The 25,394-nt window shown below is 43.8% G+C and overlaps 1 protein-coding gene across 3 annotated transcripts in view; it reads left to right on the forward strand.

Annotated features, from left to right (window-relative positions):
• The window catches only part of mpp3a (MAGUK p55 scaffold protein 3a), a 38,925-nt gene extending 22,833 nt beyond the window's left edge, over nt 1-16,092 (forward strand). For all 3 annotated transcript variants that reach the window (XM_072442913.1, XM_072442914.1, XM_072442915.1), the window contains 10 exons: nt 4,263-4,327; nt 6,646-6,666; nt 7,958-7,999; nt 9,365-9,430; nt 11,020-11,175; nt 11,546-11,626; nt 12,232-12,325; nt 12,419-12,527; nt 12,622-12,750; nt 15,620-16,092. In XM_072442913.1, coding sequence (XP_072299014.1) covers nt 4,263-4,327; nt 6,646-6,666; nt 7,958-7,999; nt 9,365-9,430; nt 11,020-11,175; nt 11,546-11,626; nt 12,232-12,325; nt 12,419-12,527; nt 12,622-12,750; nt 15,620-15,799 — 943 coding nt within the window. In that variant the 3' untranslated portion in view covers nt 15,800-16,092. The remainder of the gene's footprint in view (nt 1-4,262; nt 4,328-6,645; nt 6,667-7,957; nt 8,000-9,364; nt 9,431-11,019; nt 11,176-11,545; nt 11,627-12,231; nt 12,326-12,418; nt 12,528-12,621; nt 12,751-15,619) is intronic.
• The last annotated feature ends 9,302 nt before the right edge of the window (nt 16,093-25,394 follow it).

Genomic DNA, 25,394 nt, shown 5'->3' on the forward strand with positions numbered 1-25,394 from the left:
GTGCGTGTGCGGTGCTCTGTGTGTGTGTGTGTGTGTGTGTGTGTGTGTGTGCGGTGCTCTGTGTGTGTGTGTCTGTGTGTGTGTGTGTGTGTGTGTGTGTGCGTGTGCGTGTGCGGTGCTCTGTGTGTGTGTGTGTGTGTGTGTGCGTGTGCGGTGCTCTGTGTGTGTGTGTCTGTGTGTGTGTGTGTGTGTGTGTGTGCGTGTGCGGTGCTCTGTGTGTGTGTGTGTGTGTGTGTGTGCGGTGCTCTGTGTGGGGGAAATGCAGTGGTTTTTCTGTATCAGCGACACTTATATTTGCTGCGGATGCTGCAGATGTGCTGACGACAAACTCTGGCAGGGAAAGAGCACGTAGCTGTTTTATGGTTAATAAAGCTGTAGTGGAGCAGGGATCATTTTGCAGATAAGAGAACCTTTATGTTTGATATAAATGTAATTAAAGAAACAAGATAAATCAATTAATAAGGAAAAAAAAATCATTAAAAAAATATGTTATAAGAATGTAGAAAAGGTGTATCTGATTTAAAAAAAAAATAATAATAATAAGTTTGCAACTGTGTTGTGTTGTTGTGGTTACAGCCATTTTATTACTATGTTTATTAATTAAAACTAGTCTAGTTTGAACCTTTGAAGAAGCCTTGTGGTCCTGAGTCCCGACACCTGCTTTTGAAACATGAAAAAGCAATTTTTTTATGAGAATGTTGAATATAACAATTCAAACAAATCCAAAACTAAAAATATAAATTGCTATATGTCACAAAACTTAAGCTGAAAAAAAACTAAATATTTTTTTTCTTTAATTTTTACTTGATAAAACAAATACATTTTAAGGTCTGTAACAGTGTGCATCTCTTTTAAACGATCTCGGCATTAATCTAATAAGTATAGTTACAGTTTATGTTTGTTATCAGACTTTAGATGCGTTATATGCAGGAGCGGCTTTGTAACTCGTTTGTTATCAGACTTTAGATGCGTTACATGCAGGAGCGGCTTTGTAACTCGTTTGTTATCAGACTTTAGATGCGTTACATGCAGGAGCGGCTTTGTAACTCGTTTGTTATCAGACTTTAGATACGTTACATGCAGGAGCGGCTTTGTAACTCGTTTGTTATCAGACTTTAGATGCGTTACATGCAGGAGCGGCTTTGTAACTCGTTTGTTATCAGACTTTAGATGCGTTACATGCAGGAGCGGCTTTGTAACTCGTTTGTTATCAGACTTTAGATGCGTTACATGCAGGAGCGGCTTTGTAACTCGTTTGTTATCAGACTTTAGATGCGTTACATGCAGGAGCGGCTTTGTAACTCGTTTGTTATCAGACTTTAGATGCGTTACATGCAGGAGCGGCTTTGTAACCCGTTTGTTATCAGACTTTAGATGCGTTACATGCAGGAGCGGCTTTGTAACTCGTTTGTTATCAGACTTTAGATTATCAGACTTTAGATGCGTTACATGCAGGAGCGGCTTTGTAACTCGTTTGTTATCAGACTTTAGATGCGTTACATGCAGGAGCGGCTTTGTAACTCGTTTGTTATCAGACTTTAGATGCGTTACATGCAGGAGCGGCTTTGTAACTCGTTTGTTATCAGACTTTAGATGCGTTACATGCAGGAGCGGCTTTGTAACTCGTTTGTTATCAGACTTTAGATGCGTTACATGCAGGAGCGGCTTTGTAACTCGTTGCTGTGACTCAAACAGCTGTCGCCACTCGCCGCCGTTACTTTGGTGGACATGCTCCACTTTGAGGCTCGGCTGTGCAGATGTGTAGTGTACGTGTCATAATCCTGCTTTAAGATGATCACAGCAAAGCCACGCAAACACTCCAGCGTCTGTCGGATTAACGCTCTGCTTCTGCCCAAACGACGTGGAAAGACTAAAGTACCACCGCAAAAGAAGCGTAATTTAATGAAAACTATTGTGTTTTTTCTGTATTATTTATCCCTCAGAATAATGTCGTGAGCATATAAATGTGCATATGGACTTTAACTATATACTGTACAAGGGTTATTTTTTCTCGTAAAAAAATTAAAATTTTCTTTGCTTTATAACTGCTTTTACAACATATGTTTTGACCAGTTTTACAATATACATTAGAATATTTACTGACATAAGATTAAAATTGAGGGTCAATTTTTATACACCTACATCATTTTATCTGAAAAATGTCCCTTAACATTTCAACGTACGGTAAGCGCAACTGATACAATGTGTTTCTTTTTCCTTTTTAAATAAATCCTATAAATGAAATAAATCCTTTTGTTCTTAATTTAACTTTACAGGGCAAAATGCAAACTGAAAGTTGCTGTGCAGAGCTTAGCTTTAGCTCGTTTGCTGACGGCAGTTGGAGATTTAGGACTCTTCAACTGCTGCAGAACAGTTAATTTCCTCAACAAACAGACTCCAAAAATATCGTATTTAAGGAGTGAACTGTAATGAGTCCAGTGTTCCTGTTGTTTATCTGCTTTTCTACCCCAGTTTAATTTATTTTCTCCAATTCAATGTCAGTCACAAGCTAAATATATAGCAAACATTTACATTTTATTAGATTCTAGCAGCTCTTTCACATGTTTCGTGTGCTTTGAGCTCTTACAGGAGAAAACGTCGTCTCTCACCACTGACTCTGGTGCTGAAATTCAGAATGCTGTGATGTCCTCTCTAACCTCTCTAGTTTCTCTGTTTAACCTGTCAGGATCTGTTGACCCGGTTCATGGTTCACATCTATGTAATTACTGGGTCTATCCACACGAGAGAAAACTGGCACAAAGTTCAATACCTTCTCTATCTGTGTGAATAAAGGAAAGCCTCAGAAAGCGGTGCCATTATTCAACTCCAAAGTGGGATGGTGTCAGTGGAAGGAACGTAAAGACTGAAAATTAACGCGATAAGTTTGTGGAGCCAAAACAAATAATGAGAAGGTTCATTGTTTCTGGATTTCTGCTTCAGATATTTCTTTCAAAAACAGTAAATTTCCCACAGACTTAAACAGGCTCTTGTCTTAACCATATCTTTAGCCATAGCCAACCAATCAGGGACATGCGTTGTCCGTCGGTCTCACAACAAACACGGCTGCTTGCAAGGTCAAAAATAATGAAAACATTATATTGCTTAAAAAACATATTTCTGTACAATCAATGAGTGAAGCAAAAAACGCTGTTAATCTGAGATGAGACAATTTGATTTAGTTCTAAAATGTCACAGGTGTATTAGGGCCACTTGTAGATGAATAACGGCAATTTTGCTGGAAAAACCTTGCAAATCTCCCTGAAAGAAAACATGAAAATTTGCCCGAACATGTCATATTTGCTGTGTTTGTGGACTGGAGGAAGTTGGTGGTTTTGGACGGCACTTACAGCAGGAACAGTGACTTATGGCTACAAACTAGATCAACCTTGGTGTGACTTTTGCCTCTGATAAACTACAGTGAACTACAGAGTTTGACCTAAACCATTTCCAAACACTGACATTTGACTGTAAATGCTCTGCACTGCTACGACAACGAGACATGGCTCACACACACAAACAAACAGTCTAGACCAGGGGTGGGCAATTGTTTTCTTCCGAGGGCCATATTCGAATCCAGGCAAGTAGCAGAGCCCGCGATCATTGGTGTGAATTTTTTTTATTAAATATCAAATAAAATATCACTTTCCTTTCAAATATAGGCTATTGAATCTATTATTTAATTAATTTCCCGTCATATTTGTTAAGGATACAAGTGCAGACAGATGCCTGAGGGCAAAAAAGGAAAAAAAAATACTTTTTTTTAATTTTACAAATTACTTGGCATTTTTGGCGGGCCGGATTATGAAGACAAATGGACCACATGTGGCCCACCGTAGTTTGCCCACCCCTGGTCTAGACCAATGTTAGTTTGTGTCTTATAATAAAGTGAAAGCCCAATACGACAAACCGGTGAGTATTGTTGCTGCTGTGGGTTGTGGGATCCGTAATGAGAAAAAAAAAAGGCAAATTACCATGTTTTTTCACTCAGATTTTCTTGTTTGTACTCGAAAATTTGACTTACTCTTCATAAAGAATCAGAAAAGTGTGTATTCTGAATCCCAAGCAAAATTCCCAGGTGCCAATCTACACCCACAATTTGAGTCTTGCATCAGATACATAGTTTTTGTGTTTCCTCTTGACACATTTCACGTTGGAAACTTGACTTGCTCTGTCCTAACGTTGATTCCGTTCTTATTTTCCTGTGACGCCACTAATCTTGTGACCGCTTTCTCTCCCCCCTCTTCTGCCTGTCCCTGCTGCAGACGACTGGCCTACCGCATCAAAATGGGCACGCTTCCCAACCCCAAATCCCCCAAAAAGTTGCCTTGTAAGTCCTCTGTACTCCGATGTTTACCCACAACACACTTCACCATCTCCTCTGTCTGGCTGTGTATCGCTCTAATTCCTCTGGCTATCGCTCTAATGTTCCCGCTGACATTTATTGACCTTTTTGCTGGTAATTGGCATTTCTCATGGGCATTAGGCTTCATTGTGGCTCCGCTCCGTGCAGCCGTGTACCGCGTCGTGTGGAGTGAGGGATCACAGATATGAACTAATCCCTCTGGTGGTGGCAGCTCCATCTGGCCGTCTGTACGTTGAGCTGAGCCATAATAAACAGACAGAGGAAAAACCCTTCAATAAATCAGCCATTGAACTATGATGACGGTAAATAATCTATTGTGGCATCTGTTAGTTAAGTCTGGGGTGAGTGAGCAATGTGTTCTAGAAGCAGGAAAACGCAGATTTATGTGAGTTTAACCTGTGGAGTTGAGCGAAAGGAGTCTAAAGATGGATCAGGTGAAATGACAATGACAATGGACTGTGTATGAACTGTTCAGACAAAAGTTTGAATATACTGGGCATTTATTTTTATTTTTAGAATATAATGGGCATTCATTTTTGTATTATTTAGAATATACTGGACATTTGTTTTTATTTTTAGAATATACTGCGCATTTATTTTTATTTTTAGAATATACGGGAAATATACGGCATATATGAAAAGGAGTACGTTTGAAATGTAGGTGGCACTAATATGGTTAAATTAGCTGTTTAACTTACTTTTGCAATTACCACTGTAATTAGGCCTGTACACAATAAACAAAAATGTGCTTGAAGTTTAAACAATTCTAGTTAAATATAGGCATAGACGTTATTCTTTTTTTTTTTAAATTTTATATATTTGTTTCTTAGTGAGACAAACAAACAGTGACAATAGCAACATAAACATTATACAGAAAAGACAAATAAAATAAAGGGTTAGAAAACATAATAATACAAATAAAAAGGGGTTATGGGTAAAACCGGTGGGGGAGGACAGGGGTGTTGTTCAGAGTTCTGCCATACAGCCATTATTCTTTTTTAAGGACTTTTATGGCTTGAAATGTGGGAGAAGAGCTGGGAAGACATTCAGCAAATCATCTGGGCGGGAATCGATCTCATTTGTCCTGCTGTTCAGCTGTAAATATGACTGAATCTTCAGTATTATCTCCAAAACAGTGAATTGTCCAATGGGAAATACTGTCCCGTGCACTTCACATAATTCCATTCTTGAAGGTGAACACAACTCGTAAAGAGGGCGGTCATATTGTTCTGGCTGATGTTGCGGGTCAGGACGCAGTAAAAAGACAGGTGTGTGATACATGTGGATGTGTTTAACCGTAATCTGTGGCTCAATGCGATTAGCACTGAGCCAAAGGGCGACTACAAGGGCTTAGCAGTAAGTCATCCTGCACAGGAACGGCTCAGGGACGCGCCGCGCTCCTCTGCTCCTGGAGTAATCAAATCAAATCAAATCAATTTATTGTCCCCAAAACCCCATCAGGGCCTTTAAGTGTGAGGAGATCCGTCTAACTCTGTCACTGCTGTCATCAGGACCAAAGGGGAAAAGGCGCTTGTTGTTGCTTTTGTCATTTTGCCATTAAAACAAGAATCTGAACACAATTATTTTACTTTTTACTTATTTTAATTGTGTACTTTAGTGCTTTTACTTTTACTTTTTCTTACTACAACTCTGTAGTTTGAATTATGTAACAGAATTGAGTAGCAGTAATAGCAGTAGCAGCATGAATAGTAGTAAATACAATAAAATACAAATTTAAAATGTTGATAATCTATGCAGTACATGTCTGGTTTTATGTTTGCATAAACCCAAACCTAATGCTACTCCAACATTAACTACTAGGCTAAAACATTGGCTGATTTTCCACCAGTGCGTCTTCTGTGCCTTTGGGAAATGCCAGGTTTGAATTTTTAGAAATGTAATTAAAGTTGTCGGATACAGACTGTTAATGTCATCATTTGCTAAATCCCCTGTGCCAGACACGGACAATACCGGTATTCACACTTCTTTTTTCTCTTATGGGTGTCATTTGATATTTGATAAGATTATAGTGATAGTGCTGCAGTAGTTTTTCAAACCAAAGACTGCCAAGAAAAAAATAAAAGGTTTCAAATCATTGGTATCTCGTGGTAGAAAGAGGTATGAAATTGTCTTTGCGATTAAAAACAGGACTTATACAGGACTTTAAGCAGTTTGAAGATGCCATTTGTATTTATCAATTAGATTCTATATGTCCTATTCATTCCTTTGTGTGCTTTCTCTAATGTTTTCCTTTTTTGTCCTCCTCTTTGCTGCTCCTCCAGACGAACAGGGATGTGACAAAGGTGGGTCCAGACACATCTGAGAACATTGACACACAAAAACCGCACTGCAGCGCCCTCTAGCTCTGGATGAGTGTACTGCGTGTGCGTGTGTGGAGAACTTACATTTGTGCCAGTGGAGTTGACATTTGGGATTTTGGCTCTTCCAGCGTGATGCCTGCCTCCTGCTGCTGCGTGGGGGGGAAACGCAGGCAGAAAGAACTCCCTGGAGAGCACAGAGCAGCATAGCAACACTGGATAGCAATAGATCACGGTTCCACGGGCCGATACATGTTCTTTAGTTCTACATTGTCTTTCAAATGTATTTTGCCCTTATTGTGAATTCTTTGTAGCATTTTCAATTCGAATTTTAACCTTTATTAGACACAGTAAAACAGAGGAGAATGGGTCAGTCTATCACGATTTGTGACACTAACAAACAAACTAAGCAGAAAATGTACTGTTCTAGGAAAGATGAAGAAAAAGTCAAGCTTGGAAACATTTTCAAAGCAGAAAATAAGTATCTCATTTATAAAGCTTGCCCTTTGCACCATATGTGGGATTTATTAAACTTGTACAAGGCACAGGACTTTGCTTATCTCTGCACCAGCCGGGACGAGTGCAGAAGTGAAGAACATTTGACAGTGTAATTGCCTTCCGGTTTCAGCATTTGTTTAGTTCACTCAATATTCCTGACAAAACATGGGAGATGCATTGCCCAGAATATTCCTTTCATTATTTTGTAAGAGACAGTTGTGACCCAGCGCGGGTAGGATCCGCTGAATCTGTGAATGGATTTATGATTTGGAGGCGTGGCTAGGACGTGACATTGAGACACAGAGTTTAAGTGTCCACTCCACCTGTCCAGCTGTATTCAAGCAATTCAAAAAGAACCACAAAGCAACAAACGCAGAAGATCGCGATGCCTAATGATGACTCGGATGAGGAAATCTACTCTGGACACTTGGCATTTAACAGTCACATTGGCTAAGCGGTCTTCACAAGGAACATGGAAAAACACCAAAACAGTGTGATTTTTAGTCCAGAACATTTGACAAAGTTTTAGATTTTTGGTCATTGCTGTTTGGTTGGTGTGTGTTGTGTTGAGAGTACATCGAGTCTCATGGTCATGTTTCTTCTGAGTTGGAGCCAGATCTTTCCGTGATACAAAATCTCTTGGAGTGTTAACAGTAGATCTCTGGCTGCTCCTCCCACTGCCTGCTGCCCGGGCCCAGACTCCACCCTTTCCCCTTTTCTAACCCCGCCCCTTCAACTATAGCGCTGACCCCGTCTTTCCCCCGCTTGCTCCTTACAGAAGACTGTGATTGTGAGAGCTATTTCAATGGACAGTACATAGGTGAGAGCGTGCGCCTCTTCTCTCTTTGCCTGCTGCAGCCTGGCTCTGTTCTGCTGCCCATGCTGCCCCTGCTGCCCATGCTGCCCATGCTGCCCCTGCTTTCCGTGCTGCCCCGTGCTGCCCGTGCCGCCCCGTGCTGCCCGTGCCGCCCCGTGCTGCCCGTGCCGCCCCGTGAAGCCCGTGCTGCCCGTGCTGCCCCGTGAAGCCCCTGCTGCCCGTGCTGCCCCCATGCTTCCTGTACGGCCCCTGCTGCCCCGTGCTGCCCCCTTGCTTCCTGTACTGCCCGTGCTGCCCCGTGCTGCCCGTGCTGCCCCGTGCTACCCTTGCTGCCGCTTCACTCCCCCATGGCTCTGTAGTGGTCGCCCCGCCCCGCCCTGGCCTGGCTGTGGTCGTCGAGTCATCTATCTGCCCTGGCCCGGGTGAGGGTAAGAGGAAGGTGTTGTGGGGTAAAAGACACAGCCATGAGAGACAGGAGAGAGGGTGAGGTCAGCTACAACACAGATGGATAGAACAGACGGTTGGGGCAAGACAGTAATGCAAAATGATCTGTTTGCAGAAAAGCCACGTGCCACTTGAAAATTATTATGTATTTATAATGTAATAATTTATAATGTAATAATTTCTTATATAATAATTTATTTATTAATTATTATTTTTTATTTATTTATGTATTTATGACAGAATTCAAACTAGCTCGTGGGGAAAAGGGTTAGGGCTAGTTAAAGCAACTCAGAGAAGCACAATTTCGTTCAAAAGTATTACCCAACTCTACATCACTATAAGATCGCCTCGCCCGACATATTACAGCCTAAGCTTACGGTATGCAATCGAGATGGTGGTAAAATGTCTACTACAAATATGCCGATTGCGTGGTGTGGCTGGGTAAATATTGTGGCACAAGATCCTAAATCTTTCTGGATACATTTGTGTCGTGTGGGAGCGCGGGGACCCGGGGCCGGGACGTGAACACTTTCAGTTTGAGAAGAACGTAAAATCAGAGTCAAGAGTAGTCGTGGACCGCTTCCCGCCTTCCTCTTACCTGCTGTGTCGTGCACCTTTGTGGCTGACCCCTCCCACCCTCCCACCCACCACACCCCTCAGTCTGTGATCTGCTGCTGTCAAACCACACCCACTGAATGAAGCCCCCCCCCCCCCCCCCCCCACAGACCCCACTGCACCTTCTGCTACTGTCTCTTAGCTTAAAAACCTCCGGCCCCTCCCTCTGCACTCCCTCCTCTGAGCTCCCCCCCTGCTCGCGGCCCTCTCCCTCCCCCCCGGACTCACGCCCCTGCCCCCCCCCCCCCCCTGGCACGCCGTTGTGTTGCTCGCCTGGTGGGTTGTGTCATGCTCTAACGCCACTTACAGTCTCTCCGAAGTGTAAAGCAGTGGCGCCCTCCTGTGGCCAGGTCTTTTCATGGGAGTTTTACTCAGGTACAGTGCCTCGGCTCACTCCGCGGGTTCACTGCACCGACATACACAGATACTGCCCCGGGACCCTTCAAAACCCCTGGGACTGGGGCCTGTCTGTGGATCCTGCCTCATCGCTGTAAACACGTAGCATGAGAGATATACAATAATGCACAATAACAAGGAGATATTACACTATTGCGGTATCTTCTTCTTCTTCTTTCACCTCGAGACGCATGACAGACAGTTTATAGTTTTAAGTTCTCAATTTGAACTGTCAGCGGAGGTGGAATGTACTTGTTTTCACCCGCTCTGCTTCGTTTATCCGGTTGCTAAGCGTTTTTTGATTTTGCAAAAACACTTTATTGTTCCTGGGAAAAAAAAGTGTAATTCAGTGCGCAATTTTTTCAAAGCCCCAAATCATCATTGGTCAAACAAAAACAAGTGATATTGTGAAATGATATTCTTCCACCTCTGACAGTCTGAGGACAGTTTAATGCATGAGTCTCAGCTCTGTTTGGATAAATAACTGACTGCATTATGTCTGCATCATGTCATTTAACTAACTCTGTTCAAGTGTTCTGGCCTGAGCACCAAGGAATTCATGTCTTCTCTCTCTCTCTCTCTCTCTCTCTCTCTCTCTCTCTCTCTCTCTCTCTCTCTCTCTCTCTCTCTCTCTCTCTCTCTCTCTCTCTCTCTCTCTCTCTCTCTCTCTCTCTCTCTCTCTCTCTCTCTCTCTCTCTCTCTCTCTCTCTCTCTCTCTCTCTCTCTCTCTCTGTCACTCGTTCCTTCTCTTTCACTATCCCTCACCCTGCTTTCTTTCTCCCCTCTCTCTCTTCCCCTGCCTCTTTCCCTCTCTCCTCTTATTTTCACTCCATCTCCCCTCCTCTGTTTTCACTCTATCCCTCCCTCTCTTCATACTTCTTCCCTCCCTCCCCTCTCTCTCTCCTCTCTCTCTCCCCCTCTCCCTCCCTCCCCTCTCTCTCTCCCCCTCTCCCTCCCTCCCCTCTCTCTCCTCTCTCTCCTCCCTCTCTCCATCTCCTCCTCTCTCTCTTCCCTCTCTCCTTCTCCCTCTCCTCCCTCTCTCTCTCCTCTCTCTCTCCCCCCCTCCCCTCTCTCTCTCCTCTCTCTCTCCCCCTCTCCCTCCCTCCCCTCTCTCTCTCTCCCCCTCTCCCTCCCTCCCCTCTCTCTCCCTCTCTCTCTGTCACTCGTTCCTTCTCTTTCACTATCCCTCACCCTGCTTTCTTTCTCCCCTCTCTCTCTTCCCCTGCCTCTTTCCCTCTCTCCTCTTATTTTCACTCCATCTCCCCTCCTCTGTTTTCACTCTATCCCTCCCTCTCTTCATACTTCTTCCCTCCCTCCCTCCCCTCTCTCTCTCCTCTCTCTCTCCCCCTCTCCCTCCCTCCCCTCCCTCTCCTCTCTCTCTCCATCTCCTCCTCTCTCTCTTCCCTCTCTCCTTCTCCCTCTCCTCCCTCTCTCTCTCCTCTCTCTCTCCCCCTCTCCCTCCCTCCCCTCTCTCTCTCCTCTCTCTCTCCCCCTCTCCCTCCCTCCCCTCTCTCTCTCTCCCCCTCTCCCTCCCTCCCCTCTCTCTCCCTCTCTCTCTCACTGCACAGCCGGTTTGCGGAGGAGTTTCCGCCTCAGCCGTAAGGACAGACAGGGCTCGTCGGGTGAGGGCTCAGACTTGGGCGACCCGGACTTCCTGACGTACGAGGAGGTGACGCGGTATCAGCAGAGGCCCAACGAGAGGCCGCGGCTGGTCGTGCTCATCGGTAAGACTCTGACACCTAGAGGAGCCCACTGGGGTCGACGCGGTCACAGACGTGGAAGTACCACCGAGAGTACAAGTAGTAGTCATAGTAATTCTTCTCTCCACTTTATTTATCCCTCCAGGGGCGATTCATTTGTGCAGCATCAGACAATAAAAACAGTTCAACAAAGAAATCACATAAACACACAAGAAGCACAGTGCAAAGAGTTTAGCAGTTTAATAGCTGTGGAATTGAAAATCACTGTCAATTTATCGAAGATTTAAATCAATATTCGCATGTGTTATACAAGGTCAAACGCCGTCAGCATTTGCACAGCTATACAAGCTTTAAACAAGCACAACGGGCCTGACTTTTTACTCGATGTGTGCAGGTTCTCTCGGCGCACGGATCAATGAGCTCAAACAGCGGGTGATCGCTGAAAACCCTCATCGATACGCGGTGGCTGTGCCTCGTGAGTCCAACACAACACAACGCTCCATTGTACACAAATGAAACGGGGGAAAGAACCTTATTTTAACTTTGTACATACTAAGAAACGAAGGTGCATAAAGTTTGTGTTAATACTTCACACTTTTTTTGTATATCACAGCACTAAATATACCGTATTTTCCGGACTATAAGTCGCACGCACCTTTTTTCATAGTTTTGGCCGGGGTGCAACTTATACTTACATTTATACTTATATACTTATACTCCGGAGTGACTTAGATGTGATATTATTACCGTATTTTCTGGACTATAAGTTGCACCTTTTTTCATAGTTTTGACCGGGGTGCAACTTATACTTACATTTATACTATATACTTATACTCCGGAGCGACTTATATGTGATATTATTTGTTATTTTCACACTTGCAACCTCATTTCATACTCCATTGCAACTTATATATGTTTTTTTCTTCTCTATTATGCTTTATTTTTTGGCTGGTGCGACATATAGTCCGGAAAATACGGTATTCTTATGCTTCCAGGAAAACACTAATCATTTTCTTTATTTAATATCAACCCACACTAGACTTTAGCCTGCATTATATTACACATTTATTTCATTTTCAGATACGACAAGACCCAAAAAGCCCCACGAGAAGGAAGGAGTCGAATACCACTTTGTCACCAAGCAGCAGTTCGACGTAGATGTCATCAACAACAAGTAGGACCGCGTCATTTTGAACTCAGAACTGTGACATATACTGTGGTTTGAGGTGTTTGCCGTGGGACTGAAACACTTTTTTAACTTGTGCAGGTTCATCGAGCACGGCGAATATAAGGAGAACCAGTATGGCACGAGCATAGAGGCCGTCCGCTCGGTCCAGGCCAAGAACAAGATGTGCATCGTGGACGTACAACCCGAGGTACTTGTCACTGGACTCTTGCATAATCCAGGAAAAAACACAAATCAACAATGAAACTGCGGTGTAGACAAATCCCCCGTAACGTTGTGCCCAGGCTCTGCGGCGCCTGCGGACCGCCGAGTTCAAGCCCTACGTGATATTCGTGAAGCCGCGCGTCCCCGAGAGCAGACGGAGGCGCAGCGCCGCAACGTCGCCAGGAGGGGGCGATCACGGGCGCATCACGGTGAGTGTCCGAGGATCAGGTTCAGTCAGTTAGGGTTTATATTTACTAAGGAAAAGGCCGGATACTTTATGCCACAATGGCAATTTAAAAAAAAAAAAGAAAATGTAATAGTAAGCTTTTTTAAATTTTTATTTTCAGTAATTTTAAGCTTTTTTCCCAAGTTTTTTTGGGCATCAAAACTCCTGATATGGACACGATTAACGGATACCTTTGAAACGTGCTTGTGGCAGCAGGAAAAAAGGCCATTAAGAAGAAATTAACGACTGGACTGACATAATAGTTATGACAGTATTGCACATCATTATGACAGTATTGCACATGAGAATGACAGTATTGGACATCATTATGACAGTATTGCACATGAGAATAACAGTATTGCACATAAGTATGACAGTATTGCACATGAGAATGACAGTATTGCACATCATTATGACAGTATTGCACATGAGAATGACAGTATTGCACATCATTATGACAGTATTGCACATGAGAATAACAGTATTGCACATAATTATGACAGTATTGCACATGAGAATGACAGTATTGCACATCATTATGACAGTATTGCACATGAGAATGACAGTATTGCACATAAGTATGACAGTATTGCACATGAGAATGACAGTACTGCACATACTTATGACAGTATTGCACAGGCAAATGGAAAAAAAATGACATTCTGACTTCATTTGGAAATGGACAAATTCGACAGACTTCTGGACCAAATGGGACTTTTATTTTTATTTAAATGTTCCGTGATTTTATTTGTATTTATGTTCAGTTGATGTCTATTTGCGTTATTATTTAGACTCGCTGGTAATTTTGTGTTGTGCTCTGTATTTATTTGTTTATAAAAAAATTAAAATTAAATAAATATGAATAATTTATTTTAAAAAGTCAAGGAAAAGTCAACATTTCTTTTTTTTTCCAATTAATACTTGTTCAAATGACTATAGTTTCTATGCTCGTTTTAGTATTGATTAGTTTCGGTGTATTGATCATTTTGACAAACTAATCAGCAATAATGTTTGTTGTAAGTTTATGAGGTTCAAAAACTCTTTAGTGGATAAATAAACTTTGATGATTTGGTGATTTGGACCTAGCACAATTGAGACACAATCAACACAGTAAGATTATTGATTATAGCGTTTTCAGGGGAAATATGAATCAGACTTCACGGCTTTGGATAAGTCTTTCACGTTAAGTTATCACGTTGAATGTATTAACAAAAAACATGTAGAGAAATTCCCTTGTGCCCTGTGCCTGTTTCTGCAAAGAACTCAAACGAACATTCTAGTGTATTTAATTATTGAAATGTGTTTTTATTATAGTCAGTGCTTGTTCTGTCATGTATGAAGACGATAATCCCTTCATTTCTTCATCCTCTTTCCCTGTATCCTGCCAAAGTAGTTGAGTAAAATGTGTTTCGCTCCAGGGCAGATGTATCGTAAAGCAGCTCTCAAGTTCAAAATAGGACCGCTGTGTGTCGTCTGCATCTAATCATAAAGAGTTTGGGAAGCACGGCTCGCGTCTAGCCTCTGAAAGTTGTGAAACGCGCTCATAAACTCATGCTGTGAATAATTTGGAAGCCATGAATGTGTTAGGAAAGTGTGGAACGACTTTGTACCCCTGTGAACAGCGCACAAAACAAACTAGCGCTGTGTTTTTTTATGTTTTTAAGACAGTTTGGTTTACAGCGTATTCAAATCCTCACAAATATTGACCTCTATGACGCAGTGAGGAGAGTGGCGGGTTGTTTTCTCGTGTCAGTCGGCGTTATCGACAGCCGAGAAACCAAGAAGAACCTTTTTTTTTTTACATCCGCACAAGATCAGATACGCTTTATTTGTCCCACAATGGGGAAATTCCAGTGTTGCAACACAGATTAGGTACAGAAATAAATAATAAAAAACAGATAACTGATTAAAAACACTCTTGTAGAAAAACCTCTTATACACTTAATAAAATTAACAATGATAACACTCTTATTTACAGCTGTTATATGGACATAGAATATTGCACCAGGATGATTTACATTATATCACAGTATTGCACATGAGTATGGCAGTATTGCACATGAGTATGACAGTATTGCACATACGTATGACAGTATTGCACATACGTATGACAGTATTGCACATGAGTATGACAGTATTGCACATGATTATGACAGTATTGCACATGATTATGACAGTATTGTGATTATGACAGTATTGCACATGATTATGACAGTATTGCACATGAGTATGACAGTATTGTACATGAGTATGACAGTATTGCACATGATTATGACAATATTGCATATTATTATGAAAGTATTGTACATGAGTATGACAGTATTGCACATGATCATGACAATATTACATATTATTATGAAAGTATTGCACATGAGTATGACAGTATTGCACATGATCATGACAATATTGCATATTATTTTGAAAGTATTGCACATGAGTGTGACAGTATTGCACATGAGCATGACAGTATTGCACATGAGTATGACCGTATTGCACATGATCATGACAATATTGCATATTATTTTGAAAGTATTGCACATGAGTGTGACAGTATTGCACATGAGCATGACAGTATTGCACATGAGTATGACCGTATTGCACATGATCATGACAATATTGCATATTATTTTGAAAGTATTGCACATGAGTATGACAGTATTACACATGATTATGAAAGTATTGCACATGAGCATGACAGTATTGCACATGAGCATGACAGTATTGCACATGAGCATGACAGTATTGCACATGAGTATGACAGTATTGCACATGAGTATGACAGTATTGCACATGATTATGACAGTTATTTTGAAGATGAATGGCACAACTAAATTCTTTGCGTTTGGCGGCAGGACGATGACCTCCAGGAGATGCGTCAGTCGGCCGCGCAGATCGAGCAGCAGTACGGGCACGTGGTGGATCGCGTTCTCATCAAGGAGGACTCAGCCAGCGCCTGCGCGGAGCTGCGGGGCGTCCTGGAGCGGCTGGAGAGGGAGGCCTTTTGGGTGCCCCTCGGCTGGGTGCGCCCGTGACCCCGCCCGCCTGCTCCCTCCGAAAGAGACAGTCCCGCACCAGGAACCAAAGGGGGACCATGATGTCAAAACAAACGGTCCTACAGTATGTCCTCTTTATTTCTCATGAATTCAGGTAACATTTAAAGGGCCCATGTTATGCTTTTTACGTTTTTTAGATAAATTACGGAAGCTTTTTCACCGCTGTTTTGCGCTTAAAAGAAAAAGGATGTTTGCGCTGTTACTCTTCACGTCACACGGCACGGTTGGATTAAGTGCTCATCACCCCCTGCTGGCAAACCGACACGGCGTTAGCGACACAAACGGGTGTTTTTGTCGTAAACGTTCAGAATTTCTCGTTTTGATGAAGGACGTCGCAGTCGGGGCGCGGACGGAAGCTCAAAAAGTCGATTTAGCGTAAGATGGAGCCTTTTTTCACTTCCTCACTGTAGCTATCGCCGACAACCGGACACTCGCAGCTTTATTTTGACTCCCGTGGGACACCGTAGCATGGACTTTTTTTAATCTGTTTTTTTCCTTTACTGAATGCTTCCCGAGCACTTCTCCTATACCACAGCAAGCAGCGACACTAAGCAGCAGCAGCAGCAGCAGCCATCCACGCAGCCGTAGCCATGACAACGAACTGACCTTCTGTGAATGCTGTTTGAAACCAACGTTGTTTGTTTATCAGTTGATATCAGGAATGTGATATTTTTTACGAGCATGACTTAACGTAATCTTAAAATGTGTAAATACTGTAAATGTTTCTCGCGTGCCAACGACAACACTCGTAGCACTTCAATGCAACCTGTTTACCTTTGACCCCAAACAACCGGAATGACTTTTGTAGAGCTACTTTTGGTGTATCTGAATGTCGTGAATGGAAGGTGGCACATTAGCATATTCAGGGTTTAGACTACCGTATTTTCCAGACTATACGTTTTTCATAGTTTTGGCCGGGGTGCGACTTATACTTATATTTATACTTATATACTTATACTCCGGAGCGACTTATATGTGATATTATTTGTTATTTTCACACTTGGAGCCGCATTTCATACTCCAGTGCAACTTATATATGTTTTTTTCTTCTCTATTATGCATTTTTTGGCTGGTGCGACTTATACTCCGGTGCGACTTATAGTCCGGAAAATACGGTAACTAATATTCGTGTTCTGTTTTGTTTAGCGCTTATTCAAAAACATTCAAACTGACGTCTTAATTAAGTGAAATTGAAATGTGATTGCAAATATTGGGCGAATCAGTGGCGAAAACGGTTACAGAGAAAAAATGTATTCTGTCCACGAGCGAAAGGAACATTTTCACAACAAATAATGAGTTCAATTAAGCTCCAAATGGAAACATATTGATTGTTATAATGCCTCGTTACAAAGTCAATATGTGTGTGTTCTTGTCGAAACGTCTAATTGTGCTTCGAAACATAAATAATTGACTGGAACGAGGCGACCCGTGGACGGGCCGTGCGAATGGGGCGACGTCCGTGACTCTGTTTGTATTCGTTGTATTTTTAAATGCTGTTTGAACATTTGAATGTGGAGTTTGTGACTTGTACAAAGTGCCATAATAAAGTTGATTCAATGGCTCAAAAGCGGCTTGTTTCCATGATTTTACGCTATAATTACAGGTTGTTATTAAAAACTGGCATTTAAATGGCAGTGCTTAATTCTTTTAAATAAACCACTTCCTCTTCAACTTTAGGAACACACAAATATTTTTAAGTTTTATGTACCTCTGTCTTAGTTAATATTTATTTTACCTATTTCTGCACAAACATAATTTTAATTAATAGAATTTACTGGGTCTACGGTAGGGCGCATATTGTCACAGATTTAACTTTTGGACTAATTGCTAGAGGCAAAGCAGTATCTTGCAAATGTTTAAGTTTGTTTTGAATGGATTTGAGCTCTACAAATGTGAAAATTGTACAAACAATTCATGTCTTGCAGATCAAAGGCAGCATTATGTTTGTATTATAACAAAAAACTGCAAATGTTTGTCTTCTTGTGCACCGCTGGTTACACTGAACCATACATAAGTTATATAGTAAATGTATTTATCCTCATTATGTTGCAGTAATACACTGTGTTCCAACCAATGGTACGGGACGGGGCAAGCGTTTTTTCTAATATCTGGAATGTTTTTTAAAAGAACATGAAATTCCATGTTATCCAAATAAAAACGTATTTGTAGAGAAAAAGTTTATCTTTTTGTCTGAGTTTTGAAATATCATTCAAACAAGAACACTGAATAGCAGTAACAATTGCCAATATACAACTTGTAAACCCATTTATTTCCCTCAAACTCAAAGGCTGCAAACCGCTGCCGTTATTTCATTCATTTATAATATTTCTATTGCTCTGTCGGTTTCATTAGATACAATAATAGAGTAAAGTGCAAACTGGGTTGAGGAAAAACAACAATACAATACAAGCCCTGAACCCCACAGACTATTAGGATTTTTACAAATTATCTGTCGGCAACTCATTGTTAATTTACGTGCAGAGAACCACCCCGGCGTGAACCCTTCTGTTTTCCCCCGGCAGTAAACACCATCACAGCAAATTTTTTCCCACCCGCATCCCTTTGTGTAATTGGAAAAGATAGGAAGGCCATTACCGCTTGTGCTTTAGGTTTAGTTGAAGTGTTTCTGTCCCTGATGCCATTACCGCCGCCGCAAAGAGACTGCACCGGCAAAAGTAATTCAAACACGTCAACAACAACATATTTTTTAGCTTTAAATGCTATTCCTTTGCCATGATAGGGGATATTTTCGATTTTATTTCCATTAGTGGTGCAAAAAATAGTGTACACAGTATTACTCATTGAGGAAATACCATTTACCGACGATAAATACTGTTTTATTCTAATGTTTGTAGCTTGTGTTTATTCAAAATGTGCTTTATTTAGAAAAGGGATGAAGTTGTGATCTAGGATTGTTAAGTAGTTTCAGCATTATCGTGATGTTTTATTTTGAAATGTATTGTTTGTTATAATATAAGACAGCAAATTCTGTGTATGAAGCTGAATTTAACCAATTCTTTGCATATTATTATGTGCAAACGATAGAGCAAGCGACAGATTCAGCAGATTCTGTACGTTTAAACCACTCACACAGACTCGTGGCAGCACATTTTGTTGTTTTACATAATGTACTTACTCGAGTAGATGTACTTTTTGTGCTTGAGTACAATTTGACCCGGTGCACAGTGGTCTCACTGCTGTCGCTGCTTCTTTCCAAACCTACAAACGCACCAAACAGCACTGCGTCGCCCGCTCTGAGAATGCACGTGCTTTAAAACCGCTTATTAGTCTATTTTAGTGTCAAATATTGATACAAAGTCTTTGACGACTCACTGAACTAAAATGCAGTAAATATATTTTGAATTTTGCAAAAAAAAATTACAAAGCATATTTTTTAGGTTTACAGTTTCACTTCCTGTCCTAACTGACGACATCACAGTTGGAAATTATCCAGCAAACACTGGGAAAAAAACATCGATCTATTATATGATAAAAAAAATGTTTTGACAAATAAGAATATATGAAAGCAACATTATTTTGTTGAATTCATGTTTAGAGAGTCCAAAAAGTTGTTTCTTTGTGTAAATTCTGCATAAACCCTAGAGCGATGTCACTTCCTGTCATTTTCTACAGATTTTTCAAGGTTTTCTCCACAAATACCAGGTACAAATACACCAAATAAAGTAAAAAATAAAAAAAATACAATTTCCGCCACTGCATGCGTATCAGTACTCATACACCGTGAGTTTGATTTTACTTTTTGAGTAAATCTAAACGTGACTAAAGCTTTATGTTGACAGAATGATGATTGGTGTTTCTTGTGGTTTCCCACCTTTTCCCCTTCCAAATTCATCATGTTCAGTTATACCCACAGTTACTTGAGAATAACATATTTCTCACTCTATTGCTTCGTACTCCTACTTGATCAATCTTATTTCTAAGTACGTTTTGGCTGCAGTCCACTTCCCGAGACACTTTTTGGGGCAGTTTACAACGACTCTTCCTCTGCAGGACGTTCTGTACCTGATGCACGCTTCTCTGGACACTTTAATTTAGATGTGGCACTCCCTGATTCCTCTCCTGAAAGCTGAAGGTCAGTCGGCTCGTTTAATAATAATAATAATAATAACTTTTATTTATATAGCGCTTTTCAGTGACCCAAAGACGCTGAACATAATAAAAAAGGGGGGGTATTTACAGACAGGGGGGGACAACACGTACAGAACACATTAATATACAGATAAAATGAACAAGACAGAAGAAGTAGAGAGAAAAAGATGGGGATGTAACAGGGGGTAGAAGTGTAGGCAATGGGGTAGAGGAGGCTAGGGGTAGGGGAGGTCATAGGCTTGGGTGAAGAGGTATGTTTTTAGGCGGGATTTGAATGTTGTGAGTGAGGGAGAGTGGCGGACAGGTTGGGGGAGGGAGTTCCAGAGTCGGGGTGCTGTTCGGGAGAATGCTCTGTCGCCAAAAGTTTTGAGTCGGGATGTTGGTGCAGTCAGGGTGAGAGAGGAGGAGGATCGGAGAGCTCGGGTGGGGCGGTGGGGGATGAGGAGGTCAGACAGGTAGGGGGGGGCAAGGTGGTGAAGAGCTTTGAAGGTGAGGAGGAGTATTTTAAAGTTTATGCGCTGCTTGATGGGGAGCCAGTGGAGAGAGCGGAGAACGGGAGTGATGTGATCACGGGACCGGGTGTGGGTGAGGAGGCGGCCAGCGGAGTTTTGGACCATTTGGAGTCTATGGAGGGAATGGGAGGAGATGCCAGTGAGGAGGGAGTTGCAGTAGTCGAGGCGGGAGGAGATGAAGGCATGGATGAGGGATTCAGCAGCGGGGAGGGTGAGGCAGTGTCGGATTTTGGCGATGCGGCGGAGGTGGAAGTATGAGGTCTTGACAATGTGGCTGACATGGGGAGTGAAGGAGAGGGTGGGGTCCATGATGACACCGAGATTGCGTACCAGGGTAGAGGGGGTGATGGTCGAGGTGTCGATGCTGAGTGAAAAGGGACCAGTTTTATTGAGAGTGGATTTGGTGCCAATGAGGAGGAGCTCTGTTTTGTCACTGTTCAGTTTGAGGAAGTTGAGAGTGAGCCATGATTTTATTGTAGAGATGCAGGTTTCAATGTGGCTGAGGGGAGGGTTTTGGGTGGATTTGGTGGTGAGGTATATCTGGGTGTCGTCAGCGTAGCAGTGAAAGTCCAGGTTGAGTTGGCGGAGGATGTGACCAAGGGGGAAGATGTAGCAGATGAAGAGGAGGGGGCCGAGGACTGAGCCCTGGGGGACCCCCTGCGTTACTGGGGAGAGGGTGGATGAGTGACCGGAGAGGGAAATGAACTCTTGCCTGTTGGTGAGGTAGGATGTGAGCCAGTCAAGTGCAGAGCCCTCAACACCCAGTTGGCGCAGCCTTTGTAGGAGGATGGAATGGTTTATAGTGTCAAAGGCTGCGCTGAGGTCTAGTAGTAACAGGATGTTGAGGGCCCCGGAGTCTGCAGAGGTGAGGAGATCGTTGAGTACTTTGACCAGGGCTGTTTCAGTGCTGTGAAGTGGGCGGAAGCCAGATTGGAGGGGTTCATAGAGGTTGTTTGACTGGAGGTGGGTGTGAAGTTGGGCGGCGACGATGCGTTCCAGCGTTTTTGAGAGGAACGGCAGGTTGGAGATGGGGCGGTAGTTGGAGAGGTTGGCGGAGTCTAGGGTGGGTTTTTTGAGGATGGGGGTGATGGAGGCCAGTTTGTAGATGGAAGGAACATGGCCGAGGGATAAAGACTGGTTGAAGAGGGTGGTGAGATGGGGGATGAGAGCAGGGAGGCAGGCCTTGGTTAGAGTCGTTGGGAGGGGGTCGAGAGAGCAGGTGGTGGTTTTGGAAGCGGTGATGAGGTCTATGATATGAGAGGAGTTAACAGAGGAGAAGGTGGTGAGGGGAGGGAAGGGTGGGTGGTCAGGGAGAGGGGGGGGCAGGGGTGGGGGTGGTGATGGAGTTAATGGAGACGGCAGTCATGGAGCTGTTGATTTTGGAAATTTTGTCATTGAAGGCAAGGAGGAAAGAGTTGCAGAGGTCAGGGGAGGAGGGTGGAGTGATGTCCGGTGGCTGGAGCAGCTTGTTGACGGTGGAGAACAGGGTGCGAGGGCTCCGGTGGGAGCTGTTGATGAGGGTGGAGAGGTGGGCAGATTTGGCGGCTTGGAGAGCGTCACGGTAGGAGGAGATGTGTAATTTGAAAGCTTCGGCGTGGACGGTGAGGCGGGTTCTTTTGAGGAGTCGTTCAAGTTGGCGGCCAGTCTGCTTCATGGTGCGGAGTTCAGGGGTGTACCAGGGGGCGGGGTTGATGTATGAGACGGAGGAGGTTTTCCAGGGGGCTAGGGAGTCAAGGGAGTCGGAGAGGGTGGTGTTGAGCATGACAGCATAGTCGTCGGGGGAAGAGGGGGGGAGTCAGGGGGGAAAGCAGAGGATATGAGCTGGGAGAGCGTGAGGGGGTTGACTGACTTGATATTGCGGTAGGTGATGGTGCGTTTTTTGGGGTTGTGGGGCGAGGGTAGGGGGGCGGAGAAAAGGATGCAGAGATGATCAGAGAGTGGGAAGGGGAGGGGGTGGGGCTTAGATATGGGTAGGAGAGAGGAACAGACTAAGTCCAGAGTGTGGCCTTTGGTATGGGTGGGGAAGTCAATATGTTGGGTGAGATGGAAGCAGTCCAGGAGAGAGAGGAAGTCGGATGTCAGTGGGGCGTTGGGGCAGTCAATGTGGATGTTGAAGTCACCAGTGAGTAGGAGGCGGGCAGAGAGAGAGGATGCGATGGTGAGGAGTTCAGACAATTCAGTGAGGAAAGAGGGGTGGGGCTTTGGGGGACGATAGATCAGGATAGCGGTGATAGAGTTGGGGAGGGAGAAGGCGAGGTATTCAAATGATGAGATGGATGGAAGGTTGAGGTTCAGTTCAGTGATGGATGTAGATTTTTTATGAATAACAGCAAGACCTCCCCCACGCCCGGAGAGGCGGGGTTTGGCAGTGTAAGTGTAGTTGGAGGGAGTGGCTTGGTTGAGAGCATAGAAGTCCAGGGGCTGTTGCCATGTTTCACAGAGGAGAAGCAGATCCATGTTATTGTCCAGTAGCAGTTCAGATATAACAGGTGATTTGTTGGCGAGGGAGCGGCAGTTCAGCAGTGCAAGGGAGATGGATGGGGGCGCAGGGGTGGGGGGGCGGAGGTTGCTGAGGTTGGCAGTGCGGCAGGTGGGGGTGACAGGGGGGCGAAAACTAGTCCAGAGTGAGGGGATAGGTGAGCCGTCGTTGGAGTGTTGGTTATGGGAGAGACCAGAGCCCCTGTGGATGTAGCGGGGCCGGCGAAGGATCCCAGCTGAGCTAGCTGCAGAGGCAGCAGCAGCTGGGAGACGGTGGTTATGGTTGAGGAGGTGAAGGTCAGCAGCGGTGTAGGTGAGTAGGCGAGAAGTTGGTGGAGCGGTGGCCTGGAGGCGTGGGAGTGATAGTCCGAGGAGGAGATGGAACGTAGCAGCAGATGAGAGTAATCCAGTTAGAATGTTGGCGGTGGCTAGAGGCTGGTTAACTAGAAGCTGGTGGGCAGAGAGTTGTGAAAAAGCAGCAGTGGACCGGGTGTTGAAGCTGGTGGAGTGAGTGGCGTTGGTTGCCCCAGACCTTGTCTGCACGGCAGGGAGGCCCCGCGATACCATGACGGACCTCCGCAGGTGTTAAGCCAGCTGTTAGCTGGCGGCTAGGGCAGTAGATAGTCCAGGAGTGAGGGAGGAGATGAGCGATGGACGGTGCAGTAATGTCCGATGAAGTTAAGGAACAGGGATGTAGACAGAAGACAACACAGAGACGCGGGAACAAAACAAAACAGTGGAAACGACTAACAAAACAAAGACGTTGGGACAGAAGCGGCAGTCCACATACCAGACGCCGGCGTTGCTCTAGCCCAATCAAGACGCATTTGAGTCCAGTTTTGTGACCAGATCGCCCCCGTCTGTGGAGCGGGGAAAGCAGAGAAACGGGGCTGTACCTTGGTTGTATGGGGCTGCTTTTCTCCGGGTGGAGCCGGTGCCCCGCTCTCCGTGTCTGCTCCTGTGGCAGGCTGGGGCCACACCTTCGCCCAGGTACAGACCTCCGGGGCGGCGGGTGCGGGAGCGCGGAGCCGGTGTTCGGGCGTGGAAACGCCGGTGCAGCGGAGGAGAAGCGGCGCCGCGTGCGCTCGTGGTGCGTGCGGCTCGTTTGTCTCGGGCTAAAACTCCGGCAGCTTGACGGGACCGGCCCGACTACAGCGTGCCATCATTCCTGCCTTCTAAACTCGACTTAACCCCTGTCGTTATGACCTCGTCCGGGGTTGAAAGAGTTGAGAGAATCAAATAGAACTCAAATCACGTTATTCATTTGACTGACTATACAGGGTCCTGAAGCAAAGCCCTTTGGGCGAAGGGCGAATTAGTCGGTCATAAGTTAAAAAGAACCATAATTATGCGTCATTTCCGTACATTGACTTGCAAAACGTGTTCTTTCATCGTGTGCCTATAAAAGCTGTGATTTTCGTCTACCGTGAGTTCAATAAAGTTCAATCTTCTCCTAATAGTTATAGACTGTACTTGTGCTGAATAGTTGATGCATTTTCTCTCCGTACATTCGTTATCTGGGTCAGGGCAACTGTTCTATCAACAGAAACCAACATTTTTCCATTGCACTTAATCAAACCAACATTTTTCCATTGCACTTAATCAAATACGTGGTGGATGGCCTTGTCTTGATGATTTTCCCTTCGTAAAATGTTGCAAAATAACGTGAATCTATCTATATATCTGTCTGTGAGTAGCATTGTTGTGATTATTTGCATGATTTAGTTGGACTTTCGTGAAATAGATGCAAGAACAAGAAATAACCCAGCACCTTTCATCATCAGAGGAGTTATAAAAGGAGTTTTAAATGAATATTCAGATAATGAGAGGCATTTGACCACACGACTGTATTATTGGTAGTGATAGAAACTGACCGGTGTGATCACAATGTTTTGGATTTGCCCCGAATCTGCCTTAGTCTCGCCGGTCGAATACATCGCTCGCAGGTTGTGCCGGAGCAATTTTCGATGCAAAATGTAGTCATTTTAGAGTAAACCTTTATGAGTTTGCGTGACAAATCCTCAAATCCAAAGCCAGTTCTGTTTGTACCTTTAATCTGAGCGTGAAAGAGAGAAAGCCGTGTGTTTTTGGGGTCATTTTTCAGACCCCAAGGCCAATTAATCCTAACCCTTTTTTACAGTAACGCATCAACTTAAAGGAGAAAAAGTTCAGACGCCTCCACATCACACCAACATCTTTTTTCACCTGGAGGTCATTCACAAATTGCCAAACGGTCGCAATCTTTCATAGTCTTATTTATGCTATTTATTTTTACTGATTCCCATTAACAAGCTTCCTAAACGTTGTAACCAAGTTTATGAAGACATTTACGGCCCTATAAAGTTGTACTATTTCTGTCCACCAGAGGGCAGAATCTCAACGCCACAGATTCTTTTAGCACTCCTCCAGCACTTTCTATCCAGTTGAATACAAAATCAGATAATGATGATGGATGAGCGGATTGGGACAAAAGT

The sequence above is a fragment of the Eucyclogobius newberryi genome, unplaced genomic scaffold, assembly GCF_026437365.1.
Source record: "Eucyclogobius newberryi isolate DKJ021-1_F unplaced genomic scaffold, fEucNew1.0.hap1 SCAF_13, whole genome shotgun sequence".
In the NCBI taxonomy this organism is placed as follows: Eukaryota; Metazoa; Chordata; class Actinopteri; order Gobiiformes; family Gobiidae; genus Eucyclogobius; species Eucyclogobius newberryi.